This window comes from Schistocerca serialis, chromosome 1 (assembly GCF_023864345.2).
Source record: "Schistocerca serialis cubense isolate TAMUIC-IGC-003099 chromosome 1, iqSchSeri2.2, whole genome shotgun sequence".
In the NCBI taxonomy this organism is placed as follows: Eukaryota; Metazoa; Arthropoda; class Insecta; order Orthoptera; family Acrididae; genus Schistocerca; species Schistocerca serialis.
This window is the reverse complement of record NC_064638.1, coordinates 464995288-465023168: the sequence shown is the minus strand read 5'-3', so window position 1 is coordinate 465023168 and position 27881 is coordinate 464995288. Positions and strand designations below refer to the sequence as shown.

At 43.6% G+C, this 27881-nt stretch overlaps 1 protein-coding gene across 1 annotated transcript in view; it reads right to left on the bottom strand.

Moving 5' to 3' along the window:
- Nucleotides 1-27881, bottom strand: part of LOC126473361 (platelet glycoprotein V-like) — a 61999-nt gene that overhangs the window by 17488 nt on the left and 16630 nt on the right. The window contains exon 2 of the mRNA XM_050100371.1: nt 9540-9911. Within this exon, the coding sequence (XP_049956328.1) occupies nt 9540-9911 (372 nt within the window). The remainder of the gene's footprint in view (nt 1-9539; nt 9912-27881) is intronic.

Sequence of the window (27881 nt, the reverse complement as noted above, 5' to 3'; positions counted from 1 at the left end):
AAATTAATACTCATCTTATGACTTCAATTGTACGTGCACTGTTCCGATTTTACGTGCAAAAAGAACCAACCCTAAATAACTCAGAACTGGAGCGATACTGATGGTTTAATATTGGTCCACGGATGTATCTGACCTTGCGCTAAGAACAATTTCAACCGTTTGAAAAAATCTTGCATCGTCTGGATTTTCCGAGAACAAAACACATTTTTCTCGGAGGTTTATGAAGCGCCTCACGTCTATGCCTTAAACTCATATGAATCGATTCAAACTTAGCGCGAAGGTAGATAAAAGCATAAAGTAAAACAGAATTTTTTTCATTCGTAAATCTTTATCCGTTGCCGATGTACAATGTCTAAATTCCGGGTAAATGCAGCACTTAAAATTCGTTCTTACTTGAACTTAATGAACAGAAACAGTTTAAACTGGATGAGCTCAGTAAGAAATGCAGGCGCGACAGCAACGTATCCTTTTCAACAATATCCGCTCCCTTCCCGCCAACAAGAACCTCTTCCTGCACACCCTTTCCACCCACCACGTGGATGCCTTCCTCCTCAATGAAACCTTCCTCCAACCCCACCACTCCATCCACACCTCACCCTATGTCCTCCACCGCTCCGATAATCCCCTTTCCGACCACACTGAACACCTGATCCTTAGTCTCTTCTTCCCTGGCCTTACCATTACCTGAGCCACCATCTATGTCCGCCCCAACGCCCCTATTCCTTTCGAATTCCTCTCCCACATCGACCGTACCTTCTCCTCCTACGTGATCGCCGCCGACCTCAACATCCATAGTCGTTCCGCTGCCCAGTTACGGCGGTGGCATCGGTTCCTCTCCTCCCTTCAAGGCGACCTCATCCCCATCCCCCAGTACACCCGTCCTGAATCCAACTCCACTCCTGATGTTATCCTCTCCTCCCCCAACTTCCTTGGCCACGTAACGCTGGATGTCCTGGAGCCTATTGGTAGCGACCATCTCCCTGTCCTCCTCACCGTTTCAGACGGTCGTCGCCCCCACCCCGACCCTCGTAATGACCCTCCCCCTAAGTACGTCCATGACTACTCCCATGCCGACTGGAATGCCTACCGGGATACCCTTTCCACCCATGTCGATAGCCACCCCTTCACCTACCACCACCCTGACGATGTCACCCAGGCCGCCTCCTTTCTCCAGCAGACCTTGTCTGAGGCTGTGGAGGCCCACGTCCCTACTGTCGCCGTCCACCCCCACCATCCTACCTTACCCCCACAGGCCATCCTCCTCCTCCGTGAATCCCGTCGTCTCTACCGTGCCTTCCTCCGCACGCGTGACCCGGACACACTACGACGCCACCGGCAACTCCAGCGACACATTCGTATTTTGCTCGCGGCTAAGAAACGCCGGGACTGGCGACAGACATGCACCCGTTTCAATGCTACCCTACCAATCAACTCGTCCAAGTTTTGGTCGGCCTTCTGTCGCCTTACCGGAACTACACCCTCCCCCTATTATCCTCTTCTCCATGATGATCGCCCTTTCCCTGACGCCCTTAGTAAGGACAATCACTTTGCCTCCTACCTCTCCGATGTATTTTCCATCCCCGATGATCCCCAGTTCGATTACGCACTCTTCCCGGATATCCGCGATCGAACTGACACCTCTGTCCCTACCCTCGCTTCTGGTTTCCAGTACTTGGACAACATTGCACACACGGATCTCAATGCCCCTATCACTACACAGGATTTCATTGATACACGCCGCACAAAACGCAACACCTCTCCTGGTCACGATCATGTCACCTACCGTCACATTCGTGAAGCTCCTGTCTCTTTCCTCTCCACCCTGGCCAGGCTCTACAATGTAGTCCTGTCCACCAGTTACAACCCCGACCTGTGGAAAACCTCCCGTATCCTCATGTTCCTTAAACCTGGCAAACCACCATCCGCCGTCTCCTCCTACCATCCCAACAGCCTTACCTTGGTCTTCAGCAAGGTCCTGGAATCTATCCTCAACCGACGCATCTACCAGCATCTCCGCCAGCACCGCCTCCTTCCCGTTACCCAGTGTGGCTTTCGGCCGTCCTTCTCTTCCAACGACCTTCTCCTTCACCTCACTCATCTCCTTTCCGAACAGCTTAATTCCCGTCGCTCCGCAATCTTCCTCTCCCTGGACCTTGAACGTGCTTATGACCGCGTATGGCATTCCGGTCTCCTCTTCAAGCACCAAACCTTCGCCCTTCCCATTAACTACGACCGTCTGATCGGCTCCTTTCTCTCCCGCCGTCCTTCCTCTGTCACCACCCATAACACAGATTCCTACACCTTTTTCCCCTCTGCTGGTGTGCCCCAAGGCTCCGTCCTCTCCCCCCTTCTGTACCTTTTGTACACGGCGGACATGCCGCCGCCGTCAGCCCCCGTCCACCTTCTCCAGTTTGCCGATGACACCGCCTTCCTTGCCCTTGCCCCCACCCTACAGCGCTCCCAACACCTTCTCCAATCCCATCTTGACCAGTTCACCGCTTGGTGCAACCAGTGGTTGCTGAAGGTCAATCCCTCCAAAACCCAGGCGATCATTGTAGGCAAAACCAGCCCTTCCTTCCGCCTCCTTGATTTCTATCTCACCATCTATGGCCGTCCTATCGCCCTCACTCCCACCCTTAAGTACCTTGGCGTCACCCTCCACCGTCGCCTCTCCTGGACTCCCCACCTCCGGACAATCCAAGCCAAGGCACGCTCCCGACTCAGTCTCCTCAAGCTCCTCTCCAGCCGTACGTGGGGTCTGGAGCCCTCCACCATCCTCCACACCTATCAATTCCTCATCTGCCCTATCCTTTGTTATGCCCATCCGGCTTGGATCTCCGCCCCCCTACCTTTTATAAATCCCTCCAAATCCTTGAACGCCATGCTCTCCGCCTCGCCTATCAAATCCGTTTCCCCTCCTCTATGCGGATCCTGTACGATCTCATCCCCTTCCCCCACCTCCTCCTTTTCCTTGAAAGGATACGGATCCTGTACACCTCCCGTAAACTCGATCCTCCTCACCTGCTCGTCTCCCCGATCCTCTCCCACTCCTGCCCGCTGCCGTGCCTGTATTCGCACGTCCCACCCAGTCTCCATCTCTCCACCCTCCTTACCCTCTCCCAAGGTGGCTTCCGCCAGCTCCCTCTCCCTGATGATGTCCTCCTCCCCATCATCTACCCCTCCTACCAACTTTGATCGTCCCTCCCTCTTCCTGTATCTGTTCCTTTGGGCACCCTCCATCCCTCCCCCCCTTCTCCCCACTCCTCCCCCGGGCCACCCCACTCCTGTCCTTCTACTCCTTCTCCCCTCTCCTCAGCCATTGGCACCTCTGTTCTCCCTCTCCACCCGCCCTCACCCTTCTTCCCTTTTGGCAGGTCCCCAGACTCGCACACGCTACGTGGACTTTCGCGCGCCAGAGATCATCGCCATCTGTGTATCGTGTGTGTGACGTCGTTTTGTGTTTTTAGTGTCCACCGTCACGCTTCTCCGTTCACTTGTGCCATCGGATTCATCAGTGTTATGTGCGCCGTGTCAACGTGTTTTCTGTGTCTTTCTCGTCGAATGTGAACGGCTCCGTGTTTTTTGTGTGTCTGTGACCACTATTTTTTGCCCGTCACTATGTTCATTTTAATTCTCCATTATTGTACTGTGTTTGTCAACTCTATGGCTGAAGAGCGGCGTAGCATGCCGCTGCCAGCCTACCTGATTGTTCAGGTGTTAAAATAACAATAAAGTAAAAAAAAAGTAAGAAATGCATTCTTGCAACATAATTGAAAACTCGCTCTCATAAAATCTGGGTTCGTTAAGGTGTTACTTGCAAAAAATGCGTTTTCTTCCAGTTTTCTTACGCGCATAATTTCCGTTTCAAACTAGTACCAATCGGTTGAAATTGTGAAAGAAGTTACACAAAAACATGTAATTAACGGTCGTCCTGTTTTGTAAAAACTTTATTCATTGTTTCGACAGACAATAAGAAAACTCCTCTCATAACAGAAAGAGACGAATATGTCCTGGGCAGAGTTAGGCACGTGAAAGGGTGAACTATCTGGCAGCTTTGAAGACATTTAAATCAAAACATCTTGACATATTCGCGATGTTTTACGGTTTAACCCTACTTCCCACGCGGAAAGTAGGCAGTCCTGCGTGTTGTAATTCATGGACTTAAGTCCCTGATCCTGTGGCCAAACTCCAGAATATTCACCAGACATAATGGACGACATACAATAACGTATGCCTGAAGAAAATACATCTAATAGCAAAAAATCGTTTTTCGGGGAATATAAAAGTTCAGGGGGTGATTTGTTCCTGGGAGGATGATAAAACTCTTTTTTATTGTTTGGTACTTGGGGGGGAGGGGGGGGGGAGTACATTTACTTCCCCAAACCTACACTGTTTCATGTGTTGTGGGGAATGTAAGAATAAACAAGCAAATCTAAGCGCTTATAGAAAGTGGGATGTTACTATAACAGTAAGTGCCCGAGAGTGGTTGTGCATATACAGGGTGGTCCATTGATAGTGACCGGGCCAAAATGTCTCGAAATAAGAGCCAAACAAAAAAACTACAAAGAACGAAACTCGTCTAGCTTGAAGGGGAAAACCAGGTGGCGCTATGGTTGGCTAGCTAGATGGTGCTGCCATAGGTCAAACGGATATCGTCTGCGTTTCTTTAAATAGGAACCCTCATATTTGTTACATATTCTTGCAGTACGTAAAGAAATATGAATGTTTTAGCTGGATAACTTTTTTGCTTTGTGGTAGATGGCGCTGTAATAGTCACAAACGTATAAGTACGTGATATCACGTAACATTCCGCCAGTGCGGACGGTATTTGCTTCGTGATACATTCCCGTGTTAATGTGGACCGTTTACCAATTGCGGGAAAGGTCGATATCGTGTTGATGTGGTGCTATTGTGATCAAAATGTCCAACGGGCGTGTGCTATGTATGCTGCTCTGTATCCTGGACGAAATCATTCAAGTGTCCCCCCGTTCGCCGGATAGTTACGTTATTTAAGGAAACAGGAAGTGCTTAGCCACAACGTCGGTGTTGAGAATGCTACATCAACATAGATTGCACCCGTACCATATTTCTGTGCACCAGGCATTGCATGGCGACGACTTTGAACGTCGTGTACTGTTCTGCCAGCGGGCACAAGAGAAAATACGGGACGATGACACAATTTTGCACGCGTTCTATTCAGCGACGAAGCGTCATTCGCCAACAGCGCTAACGTAAACGGGCATAATATGCACTATTGGGCAACGGAAAATCCACGAAGGCTGCGACAAGTGGAACATCAGCGACCTTGGCCGATAAATGTATGGTGCCGCATCATGGGAGGAAGGATAATTGGCCCCCATTTTATAGATGGCAATCTAAATTCTGCAATGTGTGTTGATTGCCTACGTAATGGTTCAAATGGCTCTAAGCAGTATGGGACTTAACATCTGAGGTCATCAGTCCCCTAGACTTAGAACTATCTAAACCTAGCTAACCTAAGGACATCACACACATCCATGCCCGAGGCAGGATTCGAACGACCGCAGCAGCAGCACGGTTCCGGATTGAAGCGCCTAGAACCTCTCGGCCTATGTAATGTTTTACCGATGTTACTACAAGATGTTTCACTGCATGACAGAATGGCGATGTACTTCCAACATGCTGGATATCCGGCACATAGCTCGCGTGCAGTTGAAGCGGTATTGAAGTGCATTTTTCATGACAGGTGGATTGGTCGACGAAGCACCATATCATGGCCAACACGTCACCGGATCTGACGTCCCCGGATTTCTTTCTGTGGTGAAAGTTGAAGGATATTTGCTATCGTGATCCACCGACAACGCCTGACAACATGCGTCAGCGCATTGTCAATGCATGTGGGAACATTACGGAAGGCGAACTACTCCCTGTTGAAAGGAATGTCGATAGACGTATTGCCAAATGCATCGAGGTTGACGGACATCATCTTGGGCATTTATTGCATTAGTGTATTATTTACAGGTAATCACGCTGTAACAGCATGCGTTCTCAGAAATGATACGTTTACAAAGGTACATGTATCGCATTGGAACAACCGAAATAAAATGTTCAAACGTACCTACTTCTGTATTTTAACTTAAAAAACCTACCTGTTTCCAACTGTTCGTCTACAATTGTTAGCCATATGTTTGTGACTATTACAGCGCCATCTATCACAAAGCAGTAAAAGTGGTCAAACTAAAACATTCATATTCGTTTACGTACTACACGAATATGTAATAAAAATTGGGGGTTCCTATTTTAAAAATGCAGTTCATATCCGTTTGACTTATGGCAGCGCCATCTAGCGGGCCAACCATAGCGCCATCTAGTTTCCCCCTTCAAGCTAGACAAGTTTCGTTGTATGTAGTTTTTTCGTTTGACGCTTATTCCGTGAGCTATTTTTCCCGGTCACGATCAATGGACCACCCTGTATAATAAGTATCCAAGGATAGGGATGCATGCTTTTGTGTCATATTGCACAACATAGGAAGTGTCATGTTGGATGAGATTATGGATGTGTGATGTTATACAACATGATATTGTGTACCATGTTACTCAGCGCGAAGCATTATATTACATCCCAACACGTAAAATAGCACGAAGATGAAAAATTGTTCTAATTTAACTGTCTTTGAAGTTACCAGATGTCTAGAAGCTAGTTCTTTTCTTTTACATCGCTAACTCTGTGCAGGTCATATTCGCCTTTCTTGTCGTATGTCGGGAGAATTTTTCATTCTGACATACAACATGCACAACACCGAAGAGGGCAAAATAATGCTGGAGCACAAGAACGAATTGCTCCGAATAAAACAAGTTTAAGACAGATGTTGCCTTTAGCTCCTACTGTTCAGTCTATACGATTAAAATTCAAGATAAGAGAACGTCAGTACTGAGATTTTCTGATGACACAGCTATCCTCGGTGAAAGTGTAGAAGTATTACAGGATGTGTTGAATGAAACGAACACAGCAAGGAGTGCAGAATATCAAATGATTCTAACTCGGAAAAGCAGAAAGGTAATGAGCAGTCGCAGAAATGTGAACAGCGAAAAAATTCACATCAAATTTGGTGGTTACAAAGTGGACGAAATTAAGGAATTCTGTTATCATGGAAGCCAAATAATCCATGATGGACGGAGCAAGGAGGACATCAAAAGTAGGCTAGTACTGGCAAAGAGAGCATTCCTTGCCGAGAGAAGCCCACTGGTACCAAACTTTAGCTTAACTCTGAGGAAGAAATTTCTGTCAATGTACGTTTGGAGCGCAGAAATGTATGTTAGTGAAACATGGACTGTGGGAAAACCGTAACAGAAGAGAGTCGAAGCATTCGAGATGTGGCACTACAGACGAATGTTAAAAAGTAGGTGGACTGAGAAGGTAAGGAATAAGGAGGTTCTGCACGGAATATGTGAGAAAAGAAACGTTTGGAAAATACTGACAATGAGATGGGACAGGATGATAGGAGACCTGTTAAGCTATCAGGGAATAACTTCCATGTACCAGAGGGAGCTCTAGAGCTTAAAATCTTTAAAGGAAGACAGAGATTGGAATACATCAAGCAGATGATTGAGGACGTAGGTTTGTAAGTGCTACTCTGAGACGAAGAGATTATAGCACGGGAGACGGGCCGTATTACACCAGTCAGAAAACTAATGACAAGATAGCATGTTCTCGAGATATCCATTAAAAACTGTTGGTCACTACTCAAGTGTTGCCAAGAGACTGGCATGCCACCATTCAGTAGCCATTATGCCTGTTGAACTTCGGTACCGAGCTGGAAGAGCATGGAATCGCCTACCCTGATCTGTTGTCCAAACTCAGGTCCCCTCGACGCCCAGACGGGTTAGAGCCTTGCTTGCTGCCAGAGGAGACAAATCTGCCTAGTACATTTTGTGCGCTGTGTACTCCCAAAGCAACTACAAATATAATTATGTATATTTACTGCTGCGCTATTTATGCATAGTAAGTAAAATTAATTGCTGTCCTTCTTTGTGTTTAAATTTAAAGGCCAACATCGTAACACAACGGGGCTCAGGCAAAAGTTGTGCTCTGTAGTAAGAATGTATATGCTAGGAAACGATAAAATCTAGTACTGAATATACCTAAAAGGGCAGTCACAGTAGAATACATTACAATTAAACAGTTTTGAATGTGGAACATTTTAGGCGGAATTTGACAGGTCCATAAAAGGAACCACATTGTACGTAGGATTCAATGAATTTTAAAAGTCAGTTTACTAATGAAAATGTGAGCAGAATGCGCCTTTGGTTTTCTTTTTTGCTACAATATGGATGCCACGAAATTTGTTATGAACTCGTAGACATGTCTTTCACTCACCATATTCTACAACTACATCTAGATCTACATGGACACTCCGCAGTTCATGCTTAAGTGCCTGGCAGAGGGTTCATCGGAACACCTTCACGATAATTTCCTATTATTCCCCCGTCAAATACCTATATCTTTAAGAACCTTTAACATCGCAGCGCGTCAGCAATCGTTGGTTAATATATTAAAAAACTAAAAACCCGCCTCGATTGCGAAAAAAGCACCTAGTGTTAAGTGTTAACCCAGGTTTCGGCGTAGATAGCTACACCTTCTTCAGAACAACAATAAAATCCATAAATTTATAGCTATGGTGTTTTTTAATCATTGACAAAGGTCTTCTTAGGCACTTGTTGTTCTGAAGAGGGTGTAGTTATCTACGCCGAAACCTGGGTTAACACTTAACACTAGGTGCTTTTTTGGCAATCGAGGCGGGTTTTTAGTTTTTTAATATACCTATATCTTTCCGTGCAAGCTCTGATTTGATCGTTTCTACCTATGTAGTTCGGGTTCAGCAAAAAATTTTCGCATCCGGAGGAGGAAGTTGGTGGGTGAAATTTCGTGAGAAGAGCCTGCCGAAACGAGAAACGAGAAATGTCCACCCAAAATTCTATACCATGTCCGTGCCACTCCCTCACCCATTTCTCAATAATACAAAACGTGTGGCTCTTCTTTGAACTCTCGATGTAAAACGCGCAGCAGCACTTCAGAAGAGGACGGACAAGCATATTGTAGGGCGTATTTTTAATAGATCCGTTCCATCTTCTAAGTGTTCTGTCAGTTAATCACATTCTTCGCTTTCCCGACAATATCTTGTAAGCTAACATATCTGAAAATGACATGAAGTTTTAACATTAAGTGATATGTTAATATTAAAACTTCATGATATTTTCAGCTTGTAACTACCATACCTGTAACCTATTTCTGTGCGTTACGCCTGCATTCATTGACTGCTTATTTCGAACGTATTTTGGTGTGTCTCCCCATCGTATTTAAATAATTTAATCATAATATCAAAGATACATTTAACTCTGCAACACTCGTATTGAGTTAGATGGCTTTCCAAAGGTGATTACTATGTGTGGCAATGAGAAGCAATTGTTGCCTGACCATGGAGTTTCACAGTCTTGTTCATAATTCCCTAATTGTTCAACGAAGATATTTCGTTAATGAGATAGGAGAGTTACCAACTAACCTCGAGGAGTGGTGTTGCATCGAAGAGGCCGGCTGGTATTTGACGTATGTTGTTGTGGGAGAGTTGAACCTTACGCAGCTCCGGCGTCGCAGTGAAAGCAGTGACCGAAACGCTGGTGATGTGGCTGCGGTCGGCATCCAGGTGCCGCAACTGCGGCATGTGCACCACGAGGTTGGTATCCAGTTCGGGTAGGTTGTTACCGGAAAATTCCAAGATTGTCGTATCATTCGGCACGCACGATGGAACTTCCAATAGGTCCCAGTTGGCACAGTCTGCAATGGTCCGATCATCGACCGCACTTAACTTGCACGGGCACGTCAGTGTTGCTGACATAGCTGTCGTCATCATCAGCACTAGGCAGACGAGCGCCTTCTGCAACCAACAAATAACATGAAAATTTATTGTACAGAATGCGCAAAATGATCATGACAGGTCAACGTAGGCGGAATGGACAAAAAATCTGTCACCGGACGTGTCGTGTAACTACACTCCTGTCCTTGATAATGGCTTCAGTTTGGGAAGGAAGACCAAAGTTCCTAAAAGTATGACGTATATATCTTAAAGCACCAACTTTTGATTAGATCCCGTGGAGATATCAGATCGCGGGGATGTTGACTCACATACATCTACATCATACTCCGCATGGAGCGTGGGAAAAATGATTGTCGCTAAGCTTGTGTATTTGCTGTAATTTCTGGAATTTTCTCGTCGTGGTTGTTACGTGAGACGCATGTGGGAGGAAGTAGTATCGTTTCCGACTCTTCCCGGAAAATTCCAATAGTAAACCTCTCAGTGATGCACAGCACCTGTCTTATAACGTCTGCTAATGCAGTTTGTGAAGTAACTTGATAACGCTGTCGCGCCGACTAAACGATGCAGTAATGAAACGCGCGGCTCTTCGATAAATCTTCTGTCTCTTCTATAGTATTACCTATTAAGAATCCGATATTGGCGGGCACTACTCAAGAATCGTTCTTAAGCGACATCATGTTCGCCGTTACTGTAAGAACTATTTGTATCACTATTGCAATTTTCGGCCTTTGTGCAATTTTCAAGTGGTGCTGCACAAGATTTTTCTTCAGCACATGTCAGATTTTAAAATCCTCCAACATCTATAGGCCTACATATCGTTGTGGAAACCAGGTCTTTTCACTGTAGAAATGCAGTAGATGTCTTTCGTGGAGGACTTACATTTCCTTCAAATTCTTCCTTTGAATCTCAGTCTGAGGTCTGCTTTCCCTAATGTTTTTTATGTGGTCGTTCTGCTTAAGGTCGCTGAAGATAGTTACTCCTAGATATTTTACAGTAGGTGCAGATTCCAGCAGTTTCTTATCAGTAGTGTAACTGTACGATAATGGCTTTCTTTTCCTGTGTGCGCACAATAAGTTACATTTATTTACGTTCAGGACCAACTGCCAAAGCCCGGGCCATTGATCAGTCCGCAGTAGATCATTCTGCTAACCGATACTGTCTTGTCTCATTGCTACTACCGAATCATCTGCGAGCAGTTTAACCCTTTACCCACCATTAGGCCTCAGGGGCCTGTCCGTGATGTTTAATATTTTCTGTGTTAGTAACTACATTTCGTTTTAATGAAATCGTATGACTTCCCTTAAAATGTCACGTTAGTCATAATTTCGAAAACAAAATTATAAGAATTTACTTATGCATTTGTATTAAAGTGCTTGTGTGAGCCTCGCAGTCCCAACCGATTAAAAGCAATTTTTCAACAACTAAATGTCTATGTACGGAGTGTGTGTTCGTCTTTGCCGTTGAGACTTGCGCAGTTATTCTTTCAGCGTTCAACAGTTTTCCTTGTGATAGCAAAAGTTTATTTTGGTGCATTATTTCATAAGAGTTGTCTGTACTGAAAGCTGAAAATGTTACTGAGAAGAGAACTATCAGAAGAGGAGATAGGGGAATTGTTGCAGCAGTCTTTTGATTCCGAAAACCCACATAGTGAATGTGAATCTTCCAGTGATGATAATGAGATAGATGTCGCTGAAAACTCAGAACTACGGGAAGATGATGATCATGAACAATTACTTTACGAAGGTGTAGAATAGTAGCTAGTGCAAATTCCGTTGACTGGGGCTTATTGTTTCCTCGTGATGGGAATGAAATACGGGCTAGACGTCCTGAAGCTATAATTTCTGGTAGGCTGAGCAAAAATGATGTATTGAAAGAAGAGCAGAGACCTTCAAATTATTAGATAAGGAACGGTAATAATGAAGAACCTTGTTTTACATTGTTCGGTAGTGTATCCCTCATTGACCAAATGAATATGTGGACCATCAAGGAAGGTCGATCGTTTACGAGGACTGGGTGCATATACATATGCAAGAAATAAAAATGTTTCTTAGTGTTGTCATCCTGAAGGGGTTTACAAGTGAAGAAATGAAGATATTGGTCAGCTTTGGAGTGATAGGAATGGCCGACCACTGTTCACTGAAATTATGTCTCGGAATCGTTTCCATGCTATTCTGAGAGTGCTGCGATTGACAGCGCAGCAGCCCGACATGAACACAGGTCAAGTGACAGATTAAAACCAATCGTAGAAGAGTTTCAGATGTGGGATATTGCTCTTAGGCATGACTATATTCTAGGGCGGTGCATGACTGTGGATGAACGTTGATCACATTTTGAGGTCGCTGTCCATTTCGACAATACAGCCCATCAAAACGGTAGATACGGAATAAAGCTGTGCAGTTTGCGGCAGTGCAACAGGCTATGGCTGAAAGATGAGAAGTGTATTTGGGGACTGCAGAAGAAACCAGAACCGTGCGACTTGGAGAGAATGATGGGAAAACCCTGGCGACTGAACCAGAAAAGTCGGGATTTAATATCTCCTGTAATTCATTTCTTTTTCCATGTCTCGTTTAAGCTCGTTGTTTGTTTTCAAAAGATCTTATACTAGAAGGCAATATCCGGGCAATAAGGGTGAAATGCTTATTTTTATACTACAAGGGTATGACGTATGCTCTTCGTTATTTGATTTTCAGCTATTTTTGGTGATAACCTCTTATGTTCCTAAGAAAAACATAGTTGTTACCGTCCTTAGCTCTTTTCATGATTAACCAATGGTGTCATCAGTACAAATAAAGAACTTACGATCCAGCAAAGGGCGGCAATGACACCATGGACCGGACGACGCGACGCTACAGTGTGACGATAAAATCAAGGCGGTGCCCATTGTTGATTTTCTTCAACATGATCGATGCAATTGTAATGAATGCATACGTAATTTGTTGGATGCTGGCAACCAATAAGTAAATGAGGCGTCAGGCTTTCATCATTAGTTTGGGAAAGCAGCTAGGAGGTGTGAATGAATCAATGATTTCACTAGTGGCACCGAATCCAGAGAGGACAATGAAATCACTATCTAAGAGAAGGAGAGCATATGCATATTGTATAGAGAAGAAAGTTAGAAAAAGTCATATTACGTGCTGTAACTGCACGAAACCTGTACACTAAGTACAGTCTGCTATTGTTGTAGATCCAGCACAGATTGGCAAAGTATTTTACAGTGTAAACTTCAAACAAATAAAATTATTGTACAAGTATTTCCACCTTTAAAATCGTTTGCGCCATAAGTAGTCAAAAAAGAGGCAATTAACGTCAATGTAAACGTAACGGGCCTGGGAGTCCCGACTTGTAGTCCACGCTGTACATACGAGGGTTATTCGGAAAGTAACGAACGATCGGTCTGTAAATGGAAAATACAGTGAAAGTTTGATGAAGCATTGCACAGATGCGTTGGGCACTGTGTCTAGTATGCATGTCGATCGCATCATGTCGCTCTTTTCAGTTCTGAGATCACAGTGAGCACGTAAAGATGGCTATAAATTTGCGTCTCCCGCCAAGTATGAGGGCCTGGCGAAAGATTTCGCCTGAAGCTATGCAATCCACATAACATAACTGTCATGCAGTTCGTTTTATGCGACAATTCTCGGCCGAACTCTGAAGGGGAAATGAAGATGCACCTGCAGCGTTTCCGATGGGAAGTGTCTGATCACCCACAACACAACCTGTAATTGGGTACCCCTGAGATTCATCTCTGCTCAAATGAACTGCTGGCTATGAAGGCAATATTTTGACACAGACAACGAGCTGTAGTCCAGAGTAGAAAGTTTTCAACAAGCACTGGTGGCTGTCTCTTATAACGACGGAATTGAAAAGTTAGCACAACGGTACGACGTACGTCTAAGTCTGAGTGGTGACTGTATAGAGAAGTAGTTGGAAGGCGTAGCTCACCGTTGCTAATAAAACAGTTTTGATTTTCACTGTGATGTCCTTAGGTTAGGTAGGTTGAAGTAGTCCTAAGGTCAAGGGGACTGATGACCATAGCTGTTAAGTCCCATAGTGCTCAAAGCCATTTAAACCATTTGATTTTCACTGTGGTTTCCATTTTGCGATCTATCGTTCCTTACTTTCCGAACAGCCCTCGTATTTTCTGGTAAGCAAAGGGTGAAAGAGCATCCGACGCTTTCTACTAGATCATTCATACACACTGAAAACAGTAATGGTCCTATCACACTTCTTTGGGGTACACTGGAAATTACCTACACATCTATCGATCTTGTTCCGTTAAGCGAAACGTGTTGAGTTCCACGACTCATCCGCTGTTCCACATGACCGCAGAAACATTCAAAGGATCGGATGATTTAGCAGGCCAGTCGATCTGCTATGGAGTGACCGAGTGATTGTGAAATCAGGAACGTATTTGGTTGTTACCAACTTGGAAGACGAGACGGACGTGTTACAGTATACTTATCATGAAGATGTAGAAAAAAAATGGTCTCTATGACTTCCCTTTTCACAATCACTACACTTTAATTTTTAATTAGAATTTGCAATTATTACTACCGCGCATGTACACTACTGGCCATTAAAACTGCTACACCACGAAGATGACGTGCTACAGACGCGAAATTTCACCGACAGGAAGAAGATGCTGTGATATTCAAATGATTAGCTTTTCAGAGCATTCACACAGGGTTGGCGCCGGTGGCGACAAGTACAGCGTGCTGTCATGAGGAAAGTTTCCAAACGATTTCTCATACACAAACAGCAGTTGACCGGCGTTGCCTGGTGAAACGTTGTTGTGATGCCTCGTGTAAGGAGGAGAACTGCGTACCTTCACGGTTCCGACTTTGATAAAGGTCGGATTGTAGCCTATCGCGATTGTGGTTTATCGTATAGCGACATTGTTGCTCGCGTTGGTAGAAATCCAATGACTGTTAGCAGAATCGGAGGGTTCAGGAAGGTAATACGGAACGACGTGCTGGATCCCAACGGCCTGGTATCACTAGCAGTCGAGATGACAGGCATCTTATCGGCATGGCTGTAACGGATCGTTCAGCCACGTCTAGATCCCTGAGTCAACCGATGGGGACGTTGCAAGACAACAACCATCTGCACGAACAGTTGCAGCAGCATGGACTATCAGCTCGGAGATCATGACTGCGGTTACCCTTGAAGCTGCACCACAGACAGGAGCGCCTGCGATGGTGTACTCAACGACGAACCTGGGAGCATGACTGGCAAAAAGTCATTTTTCGGATGAAGCCACGTTCTGTTTACAGCATCATGATGGTCGCATCCGTCTTTGGCGACATCGCGGTGAACGCCCATTGGAAGCATATTTCGTCATCGCCATACTGACGTATCACCCGGCGAGCAGGTATGGGGTGCCATTCGTTACACGTCTCGGTCACCTCTTGTTCGCAGTGACAGCACTTTGAACAGTGGACGTTACATTTCAGATGTGTTACGACCCGTGGCTCTACTCTTCATTCGATCCCTGCGAAACCTTACATTTCAGCAGCATAATGCACGACCTGCAGGTCCTGTACGGGTCTTTCTGGATACAGAAACTGTTCGACTGCTGCCGTGGCCAGAACATTGTCCAGATCTCTCACCAACTGAAAACGTCTGGTCAATGGTGGCCGAGCAACTGGCTCGTCACAATACGCCAGTCACTACTCCTGATGAACTATGGTATCGTGTTGAAGTTGCATGGGCAGCTGTACCTGTACACTCCATCCAAGGTCTGTTTGACTCAATGCACAGGCCTATCAAGGCCGTTATTACGGCCAGAGGTGGTTGTTCTAGGTACTGAGATCTCAGGATCTATGCACCCAAATTGCGTGAAAATGTAATCACATGTCAATTCTAGTATAATATATTTGTCCAATGAATACCCGTTTGTCATCTGCATTTGTTCTTGGTGTAGTAATTTTAATGGCCAGTAGTGTATTATGGTACTGGATCGTTCTGAGAGAACTACAGCATCGTAACGGCAGGCTGCTGTCAAGGCTGGAGGTAACTTCAAAAGCACATATGACACGACGCATGGTGCTCACCGAAGTTCTTTGGGGCCAAAAATAAAAACGTGATTTTACGGTGTGTGCAGCCACATCTTAACTGATACATTTTAAAGATACCTATAAATATTATTTTTTTAAATCTTCTAAAAAAGCTTCTGCAAGCCGCTTTAGCTGTTGATAATACTTTATTTCATGATCATGTAGGACGAGTTTTCGTGGTACTGCACTTGTATCTTCTAGTGAAAAAATATAGAAACAAATGTCTCGGAGGGACTTCCGCAACTGAGCATTATATCGGAGTTACCGCTTCAGTTATAAGGTTCTTTTTCATTTGAAACATGGTCGGTTTCGGTCTCTTACATGTCGATCATCAAATGTAATAGCTTTGTGCTGCTACCGAAAGCGCCGCAGTGCAACTCTACAAGATGCGGCGCCTCACCAGCGAGAGCAAAGCACGAACTCCGAGTCCTGTACTGGTCCCATGCGGCGCTTTTGGTCACAGCACAGAGATATAACACCTGATGATGGTCAGATAAGAGCTCGAAATCGGTCTTATTTTAAATATAAGGAACTTTACAACTGCAGCTGTATTTTCAAACTCTGTGAAAAAATGTAGCTCGTTTAGATCACTGAGACAGTACGGGGGTCTAATGTTGAATTAGATATATTTTTTCATCTAAAACTGCGACTACAGTATCGTAAAACGGTACTGTGTAATCTTAGAGTAAAGGATCATCAACAGTTAACACAGTTTCCAGAAATTTGTACAGGCTTTTAACCAAAATAAATTTACAGAAATCTTTCATGTTAAAAATGAACAACTTATATCAAATCAGTTTCTGGAATTGTGACTACTTAGAAAAATGAACTGTATATTATTCATATTGGTCATGGTCGCTAAAACGGCTACACAGTTTTCTTAAACTTTCTATGCCGTGTAATGTATATAAAAATGTGTTTTGACGTAGTTTGTTCGAGTTTAAATGTTTAAAACAGACCGGAGAACTGAAACTGCAGTAACACAAAAAATGATACAAGTTGAGCAAGCTGTGAAACCATGTTGTCATTTAGAAAATTCTTAGTGGGTGACTGTATCTACAATTTTCTAAATCTTTCGTTGACGGATTGTAAATAATATCGCAAAATATAAAATTACGTACGCCAGGCAAATAATTCCTGCATTGTAACACTGCGATGGAGAAACATCATAAATGTAGTCTCACGGAGCACATCGTTATATGCAGCATTTTATTTTCCGAGATGACATATTGGACACTGTGTGATTTATACTCGGGAAACGGATGTGAGATAAGGATATAATCTGTTCCATTGTTCGGCAACACTGGGTCAGGCAGTTACACAGCTGCAACTTCCTCATTTCTAGAGACACTGTATCCCAGCCCGAGGGGTATCATGGAAGGAAAGTCATAGTTCCTGATGATAGCTGCAGTCCAACTGTCAGTTCACAAAATGATATTGCACCTCGAACAGCAGCTCGCACTGAAGGAGCAGGCACAGAGTAGATACTAAAAGGAAAGAAGAAAGAAACAGAACTAAGATTTAACTTGGGAGAGGTAAGCAAGTTCTTCTACACGTTGTGTTCCCTATCTCCTAATTATGAGTAGAAACCTTTCTCTCAGCCCGCAGCTGTAAATCCCCATCCCAGTATCATTTCTACGAAGTGATTTCCTCCAAGCAGCATCATAAAGAAACGGGTATCGTCCAACATACGCCTATCGCTAACACGATTTGTGCGTAAACGGTGAGCGTCGTTCACACACAGCTCCCACCTCGCTCCTGTTCAACAGTTATGTTCTTGCTGCTGGTTCGCCAAGGCACCATAGACACTTATAATCGATGCTGAAACTGATGTGCTACCTGACCGAAGACTTTTAATTAATGACAATTTCTACCGACTCACAGGCAAACGAATACTTATAGAAGTCAAAATTGTCGTGAGAAGGGCTATGCGTGAACCGTTCAGTGAATGTGAAAGTAAAACTTTATCGACCTACTCGACAAAAAAAACATTACAAGTTCTGGTCTCAAGCTCAATCAGAGAACGGATATGAGCCATTTGTCCAGGTACTCTATGGGCGTAATGGCATTAAAACAAAGAATGGCATAGAAAAGCTGTTTCGCAGAGGAAGACCGCACTGAAGTGCCCCTTTTAAATCGTCTCACCAATGACGAAAGCTCAGATACGAAATACGCGACAAAAGGATAGAGAAGCAACTGTAATCATTCAAATAATGTAAAGGCCACTGGATATGACGAGATACCCGCTCGATTCTATACAGAGTACACGGAATAACTTGCCCCTTTTCTAGTGGCAATGTACCGTAGGTCTCCAGAGGAGTGATACGCTCCTAAGGATTGCTAAAAACCACACTTCTTTCCCGTTTTGAAGAAGGGACGTCGAATAGTCGCACACAGCTGTAGGCCTCTGTATCTGACAGGTCTGTTGTAGAATTATGGAATATGTTGTAAGCTCGCTTATTGTGACTTTCCTGTAGTCCGAAAATTTCCTCTGGATCCACCGAAAACAACGATCGTTGAAACCACAATCGCTCTGTTCGTCCACTAGACGCATTTGCAACACCTAGGTAGATACCGTGTTCTTTAACGCCGGAAGACTTTCAACACAGTTCCACACAGCAACCTAACGAACAAAATACTAGCGTGAAGAATATCAGATCAACCGTGAGAGTGGATTTAAGAGATAAGGTTTCACTTTAAACGGGGCTTGGGTCCGGCATTCAGTTAACGTATTACGTTCTTGCCAGCCACCACATCCACCAGAGATGGGAAACTTCATACTCCACTCGGAGTCCAGTACTTGTGGCACTTGTAGATGACGACTGGGTAGGTTGGAGAAATATTGTGCATAAAATGCAAACAACAGCTCTGCTGAACACCCGGAAGCACACCATTGTCGCTAACATGAAAGAAGAAAAATGCTGTCTCTTCGACAGCGAAACGAAAGATTGGTGTGCACCACCTAGGAACCAAGTGTATTGCGAGTTGTGACTAATACCCAAATGGCACACAGCAGATGGAACACAAAATTTCTTGAAAATTGTTGCTACCTGGGATTTGTCACGGGATCTACTAGGTGCAGGTTCACAACATAATGATCAGTCCATCAGTATTTCTTAAAATGAGAGCACTAGCTACGTATTTCTTTCTCCTGTGGAGAATGTGGTGTGACAGGAGAGGAAATGGACGGGGGTGGGGAGGGGCGAGGATCGAGGGACGCAAAGGAGACTGGACAGTGAAGAGGGTGACTTACACTGACTTCTCACTAACTATTCCAGAACCTTTATGGCCAGAAAACCTGCCGCCCTATCACTTGGGATATAGAATGAGGTGACAAAAGTATTGAGATACCTCGCAATACGGCGTTAACACTCCTTTCCCCCGGCGTAGTGCAGAAACTCGACTTAGTATAGCCTCAACAAGTCGTTCGAAGTCCCCTGCAAAAATATTGAGCCATGTTGTCCCTGTGGCCATCCATAGCTGTGACAGTGTTGCCGGTGTAGGATTCTGTGAATGAGCTGCTCTCTCGATTACGTCTCATAAATGATCGATTGGATTCATGTCGGGAGGTCTGTGGTCAGATATATCGCCCGAATTGTCCAGAATGTTCCTCAAACAAAACCGGGAACAATTGTGACGGGGGACCGGTGCATTGTCATCCAAAAAAATTCCATTGTATTTTGGGAACATGAAATCCGTGAATCGCTGCTTATGTCTCCGAGTAGCCGAATTTAACTATTTCGACATAATGATTTGTTCAGTTGGATCAAAGGACCCAGTGCATTCCATGCGTACATAGTCCACACAGTTGGATCCACCATCAACTTGAACAGTGCCTTAATTTACAACTTTGGTCCATGACTGTGACGTATGCGCCACAGTCGAACATTACCACCAGCTGTTACCAACTGAAATCGGGACTTACCTGACCAGGTCACGGTTTCCCAAGCGTCACGGGTCCAGCCGATATGGTCACGAGCCCAGGAGCGGTCCTACAGGAGGTAACTCACGAAACCACAGACGTCTGTGCATTACCACATGTTAGCGCGTTCAAGTGACTGAATTCGCACGTGCAACGATCTGATCGGCTACCATCAATGCTAATTTAATCTGAAATGGCGCAACTTATCGAATCTTTTTCCTTCAAAATTACTTCTCAGCGCACCTTATCCTGCAACACCTTTACAAATTACTCAGACATTTTATCACCAACCTCTAAATTCTTCAGAATTCTCTGCTCTTTTCCAAAATCGAATCTCAATTTATACATCTATTCCTAATCGAATGCTTCAGACGAAGGGCCTATTTTTGTTCAACATAACCTATATTTCCGTGTAACGAAGTTTGGTTCTGGAGTGACATAACAGTGACTGATGGTGACTAATGTTATTGCTTGAAGCTATATTTCTCAATCACTTTTCCTTCTGGACCACCATCATTCCTCTGCCTGGTTTGATGGACCTGCCTATTCCACTCCAGTCCCAAACTGTTCATCTGAGAGTAGCCCTTAGACCCAACGTCTTCGATTACTTTTTGGGCGTATTCCAATCTCGGTCTTCCCTTCACAGCTCCCCCGATCCAATAGAAAATATTCCTTGATGTCGCATTTCAAACGCTTCGATTCTCCTCAGAGTCCCCCCACATTCCCTGATTCAATGCCATACAGTGCTGTACTACAGAGTTACATCCTCAAAGAAATGTTCCTGAAATTAAGGCCAGGGTTACTGTCTGTCCGTGTTAGTCTGCTTTTATGCCCTGCTTGCTTCGTCCGTCGTACATTATTTCCTTTCGAAGGTCTACATCAGATTCCTAGTTTTGATGTTAATTTTATCGCTAAACTTGTTTCTGCTACTCCTTATTAGTTTTGTCGTTGTTATGTTTATTGTCACAGCATATTCTGTAGTCAGTAGACCGTTGTCCACGTTCAGTACGTCATGTAATTCTTTCTCGATGAAGGTAGTAATATTAACAGCGAATCTTAGCGTTGGCATTCTTGCACCCTGAATTTTAATCTCCCTACACGACCAATCTTTTATTTTCGTCATTGCTTCCTCGAGGTACAGACTGATGACTAGGGGATAAAGAATGCAGTCCTGCTGGTACGTTTTCTAGTCGGAGCGCTTGCTGTGCCTCCTTATTTCTTTTACATGCTGCATACTACCAGTCTTTCCGTATAGGTTTCTCATATTTTTCTCTGACTTTCGAATACCTTGAATCATTTTACATTGTCAAACGCTTTGTCTACGTCGAGAAATGGCTTCGAACCTCAATTTTCTGTTCCATGCTTCTATACATTACTCTTGTCATTAACTATGATGCTTCTGTTGTTGTGCTGACTGTCCGGTAGTTTTCGCATTTATCTGCCGTTATTTTCTTCGGGATTATTTTTCTGAGAGTCGGGTAGTACGTCTCCACCCTCATTTATACTACAAACCAACTTGAATTGTCATTTGGTTCACACTTCCCGCATGGTTTCTGAAATTGCGAAGGAATGTAATCGACTTCTATGCTTTCCGCCTTATTTGATCACAAGTTTTTAAAGGTCGGTTTAACTTTGATACTGTAGTCTCTAGGTCTGCCATATTGACTGCAACTTCTTCTTTCATCACGTCGGCACGTAAGAGCTCTCCCTCATAGACGTATTCACGTATCCCATCTCTCCTCTGCGTTTAGTAACACAATTCCTCTTGCACTATTAACGTTGATCTTCTTGCTTTTGATTTTTCGAAGGATCTTTTTACTTAATAAAATGCTGAATTAGTTCTTTCAGACGATCGTTTCTTTCTGTTATTTTAATTTTCTCCCACTGCTATTTGGCCTTAGCTTCCCTGCATTTACGGTTGCTTTCATTCCCAAGTGAGTTATATTGCTGTATTCCTTTCTTTCCCTGTGCATTTTTTTAGTTCCTTATTTTGTCTATTAATTTAAGTATTTCTTCTGTTAGCAAAGGTTTCTTTGCAGTTATTTTCCCTGCATTTATCTCAGTTTTCCCCAATTCTGTGATTACACTCTTTAGAGACGTCTCACTCCGTGTTGGTCTTGTTACCTGTACTTGTTTTATAAGGGTTATTGAAGTCTTACAGCTGGTTTATCTTTCAGAAATGATCCATAGCTGTACCAGAACGTATTGCAAATGAGAACAACTCTTATCCACTATGAGGTAATAGATTTTTTGGGGTATATCTTCCATGAATTAACCATACAAGGCCTCATTTGAGAGAACTGCTCAACTAATTATTCAGTTTTTTTTATACGAGGGCGGTTCAGAAAGTAACCTCCGATTGGTCACAGTGCGGGTTGTGGGGGGAGTAGCGACGCCATCTGTGCGTTCACGCACTCAACAGGTCAGTCGGCATCAAGCCGTGGTCGAGTGAACGTCGTACCTGCTCTAGTTTAGTTTTTGTGGCAGTTTGAAATGTGTGCTGCAATAGAAAACCCCGCCAAATGTGAAGTGCGTGCTGTCATAAGGTTTTTTACAGCCAAAGGATATTCTGCAGCAGCTATTCATCGTGAGCTTTGTGCCGTGTACGGAACAAGAGTTATGAGTGAAGGAGTTGTCTGTGAATGGGTACGTTTATTTAAAAGTGGACGAGAAAACGTTCATGATGAAGAGAGGAGTGGTAGACCATCATTGGTGACTGACGAACTCGTTCAGACAGTTGATGATGCAAAAGTTCGTGAAAATCGACGTTTCTCAATGTCGGAGTTGTCTACTGGTTTTCCACAGATTTCTAAGACTCTCTTGTACGAGATAGTGACAGCAAGATTGGGTTACCATAAGTTCTGTGCACGATGGGTGCCCAAAATTCTTACCGACCACCACAAAACTCAAAGAATGGCCTCTGCATTGGACTTTCTGTCACGTTATGAGGACGAAGGAGAACCATTGTTAAACAGAATAGTGATCGATGACGAAACCTGGATTAAGTACGTGAACCCTGAGACAAAAGAACAATCAAAGATGTGGGCACATTCCAATTCGCCTACCAAACCAAGAAAAGCCTCGCAAGATTTTTCTGCCAGAAAACTGATGGCAACGATGTTTTGGGATGCCAAAGGGGTGTTGTTGGTTGAATTCATGGAATGTGGTACGACCATTAATCAAGACGTGTACTGTGAAACAATAAAAAAGTTACGACGGGCTATACAGAACAAACGCCGTGGTATGCTGACTTTTGGTATCGTTTTTTTGCACGATAACGCCCGTCCTCACTCTGCTCACAGAACAACGGCCCTTCTTGAGTCCTTCAAGTGGGACGTTATCAACCATCCACCTTACAGCCCAGACCTGGCGCCAAGTGATTATCACCTCTTCATGCATTTGAAGAAATGGCTCGGGTCACAGCGGTTTGATGACGACGAAGAGCTCAAAGATGCGGTCACAGGCTGGCTCCAGGCACAAGCGGGTGATTTTTGTGCAGAAGGAATTTCAAAGCTTGTGAAGAGATACGATAAGTGCCTCAATCGCTATGGGGACTATGTAGAAAAATAGTGCAAAGATGTAGTTGTAAGATGTATATATTAAAATATTTTTATTTAACTTGGTGTATTTTTTTAAATCAACCGGAGGTTACTTTCTGAACGGCCCACGTATATGTATATATTAACACGTAACTGAAGTATCACAGTCGTTGTGGAATTACTTCGTTACAGGTAATTTGTTTCATCCAAATGACAACGTCGTAATTAAAATCAATTAATTGAGACACTCATAAATGCAGCGATACCTTACGAATACTTCGTCCTGGGACAATCCAAGTATAGATATCTTATCTGATTAAAATGCATTATTTTGTACAATAAATTTAAAAAATTCTGTGTAGTTTTATCTTCGACATTTTTGTAGTGAATTTCGATTTTGTATGTTTTTACGTGTTGTATGCCAACGTCAACACATTTCAATCAACATACTACAAACATCGTCTGACTGCAAACAAAAGGGAAATCTAAGAGTCTCAACACTCGTTTGATCCAATAAATCATAGGAAAATTTATCCTCAGCGCCATCGGCAGCAGCAGAAATATTCATTGGTTCATGAGATATTAATCTTGACGTAGAGAGTGTAATGCCTCAGGAATGATGGGAGGCGGCTGGGAGTGGCACCATAATAAGAGAAACTCTCCGAGCTAAACGCAGGCATTGTCAGAAAAAGTCCAAAGGAGGACAGCTCGTTTTGTATCATGGCGAAAGGGGAGAGCGTCGTGCATGTAATAAGCGAGTTAGGAAGACAATCATTGAAGCAAAGGCGATTTCCTTTGTGGCGAGATCTTCTAGTGCAATTTCTAGCATACTTAGGGGGAAAACATCAACGTAAAGAAATAAGATAAACTGAAACTCGTACAGAAAGAAGTGTTCATTTTTCCCATGTACTTTTAGAGAATGGAACGATTGAGAAATAGTATAAAGGTAGTTCGAATAACCCTCTGCCAAGTTCATTATTGTGAATTGTAGATTAATCATGTAAATGTAGATGTAGAAGACCATTTAAGTTGCAGAACGATTTTGATGATTCGGTTCTATAAAATACGTAGTAGTAACACCGACTATGCCAGGTGAAAGTGGACTAACATGATTATGTTTTAAGGAACGATAAAAAACAAACACTGCGCTAAGTTTCTGTTTGTTGCTTGTGAATATAGAGTTAAGACGTGGACCTACAATCTTAAACAAACTAGTTACCACAAGTATATCCTCGGGAGTTGTGGATCTGAGAATGTTGTGATGAGGGCTCGCCTTTAATAAAAAAAAACCAACGAAGTTTACTAATAACACACTTCAAGTTGGCAGCTATGCAGAGGACGCTGGGAGCGTAAACTCGCAACTGGCTAGTACCTGCTACAGCAAGCCCTGCTTCCCTCTACAACGCCAGCCAACTTAACTGCGAAGGTGTAATATTTTAACGTGTCTGTAGAAGGACCAGGTACAGCCTCTTCGCTCACTTTTGTAAAATCACTAGGCGTAAGGCCGCAGACGACTCAGTACTGCGCTCACAATGGCTGCTTGCTGGAACATCGCACAGAGCTGTTACGTTAGCTAAGGTTAGGAACGAGCGTAACCTTTCAGATGCTGCACGAAGTCATTCGATTTTAAATGATCAGAGAGGATCCAAGTAAAGTGCGCGGTTTTTAGGTAGACCTCTCACCTATGGTCTAATATAAATGAAAATACGTGAATCAACAATAAATCGATGGAGATAAACGTGACGAACTCACTATAATATGAAACCCATCACTCCACGAACATGTACAGACCTCAAATATAGTGTTCGGTCCTAATACTTAAAGCTATATCGTAACATTAGGCAGTGCCTCGAGCAGATCCAATTAACATATTTGGAGAACACTGTGATAAAGCAGTCCCGCCAAACATTCCGCGGTGAGGAGAACATATACTGTCACTACCGTACGGTGAAGTCAGCTTCATTTCGGAAATGTGATAAGCAGCTGATGAATATAGAAGAGGAATTCGTTGAGAGACATGGTGGGCAAAGGGGAGGAGTAAGGGGAACACATCTTAATAACCTCACAACATTTGGAAAAAATTTACTAGGGACTGATATCATCATCATGTCGCTTTGATATTGCCACTGTTGGAATTGAAATCTGCTAGAAGAAGTCTATTGCCACGAATGCAGCTCTGCAAAATTGTGAAACAAAATGGCTCTGAGCACTATGGGACTTAACATCTGAGGTCATCAGTCCCCTAGAACTTGTTGTTGTTGTGGTCTTCAGTCCTGAGACTGGTTTGATGCAGCTCTCCATGCTACTCTATCCTGTGCAAGCTTTTTCATCTCCCAGTACCTACTGCAACCTACATCTTTCTGAATCTGCTTAGTGTATTCATCTCTTGGTCTCCCTCTACGATTCTTACCCTCCACGCTGCCCTCCAATAATAAATTGGTGATCCCTTGATGCCTCAGAACATGTCCCACCAACCGATCCCTTCTTCTGGTAAAGTTGTGCCACAAACTTCTCTTCTCCCCAATCCTATTCAATACTTCCTCATTAGTTATGTGATCTACCCATCTAATCTTCAGCATTCTTCTGTAGCACCACATTTCGAAAGCTTCTATCCTCTTCTTGTCCAAACTATTTATCGTCCATGTTTCACTTCCATACATGGCTACACTCCATACGAATACTTTCAGAAATGACTTCCTGACACTTAAATCAATACTGGATGTTAACAAATTTCTCTTCTTCAGAAACGCTTTCCTTGCCATTGCCAGCCTACATTTTATATCCTCTCTACTTCGACCATCATCAGTTATTTTGCTCCCCAAATAGCAAAACTCCTTTACTACTTTCCTAATCTAATTCCCTCAGCATCACCCGACTTAATTAGACTACATTCCATTATCCTTGTTTTGCTTTTGTTGATGTTCATCTTATATCCTCCTTTCAAGACACTGTCCATTCCATTCAACTGCTCTTCCAACTCCTTTGCTGTCTCTGACAGAATTACAATGTCATCGGCGAACCTCAAAGTTTTTATTTCTTCTCCATGAATTTTAATACCTACTCCGAATTTTTCTTTTGTTTCCTTTACTGCTTGCTCAATATACAGATTGAACAACATCGGGGAGAGGCTACAACCCTGTCTTACTCCCTTCCCAACCACTGCTTCCCTTTCATGTCCCTCAACTCTTATAACTGCCATCTGGTTTCTGTACAAATTGTAAATAGCCTTTCGCTCCCTGTATTTTACCCCTGCCACCTTTAGAATTTGAAAGAGAGTATTCCAGTCAACATTGTCAAAAGCTTTCTCTAAGTCTACAAATGCTAGAAACGTAGGTTTGCCTTTCCTTAATCTTTCTTCTAAGATAAGTCGTAAGGTCAGTATTGCCTCACGTGTTCCAGTGTTTTTACGGAATCCAAACTGATCTTCCCCGGGGTTGGCTTCTACTAGTTTTTCCATTCGTCTGTAAAGAATTCGTGTTAGTATTTTGCAGCTGTGACTTATTAAGCTGATAGTTCGGTAATTTTCACATCTGTCAACACCTGCTTTCTTTGGGATTGGAATTATTATATTCTTCTTGAAGTCTGAGGGTATTTCGCCTGTTTCATACATCTTGCTCACCAGATGGTAGAGTTTTGTCAGGACTGGCTCTCCCACGGCCGTCAGTAGTTCCAATGGAATATTGTCTACTCCGGGGGCCTTGTTTCGACTCAGGTCTTTCAGTGCTCTGTCAAACTCTTCACGCAGTATCATATCTCCCATTTCATCTTCATCTACATCCTCTTCCATTTCCATAATATTGTCCTCAAGTACATCGCCCTTGTCTAGACCCTCTATATACTCCTTCCACCTTTCTGCTTTCCCTTCTTTGCTTAGAACTGGGTTTCCATCTGAGCTCTTGATATTCATACAAGTCGTTCTCTTATCTCCAAAGGACTCTTTAATTTTCTTGTAGGCGGTATCTATCTTACCCCTAGTGAGATAGGCCTCTACATCCTTACATTTGTCCTCTAGCCATCCCTGCTTAGCCATTTTGCATTTCCTGTCGATCTCATTTTTGAGACGTTTGTATTCCTTTTTGCCTGTTTCACTTACTGCATTTTTATATTTTCTCCTTTCATCAATTAAATTCAATATTTCTTCTGTTACCCAAGGATTTCTACTAGCCCTCGTCTTTTTACCTACTTGATCCTCTGCTGCCTTCACTATTTCATCCCTCAAAGCTACCCATTCTTCTTCTACTAGAACTTAGAACTACTTAAACCTAACTAAACTAAGGGCATCACACACATCCATGCCCGAGGCAGGATTCGAACCTGCGAACGTAGCGGTCGCGCGGTGCCAGACTGAAGCGCCTAGAGCCGCTCGGCCACACCGGCCGGCAATTGTGGAACATCAAAATGTTTAAAGCTAGTGAACATTTCGAAAAACAGCATTAATGAGGTTTAAAACAATTTCCTCTCAGGTCAGTACCGTAAGATCAAGTGGATTGAGCAAGGAAGAAACATCTGAAAT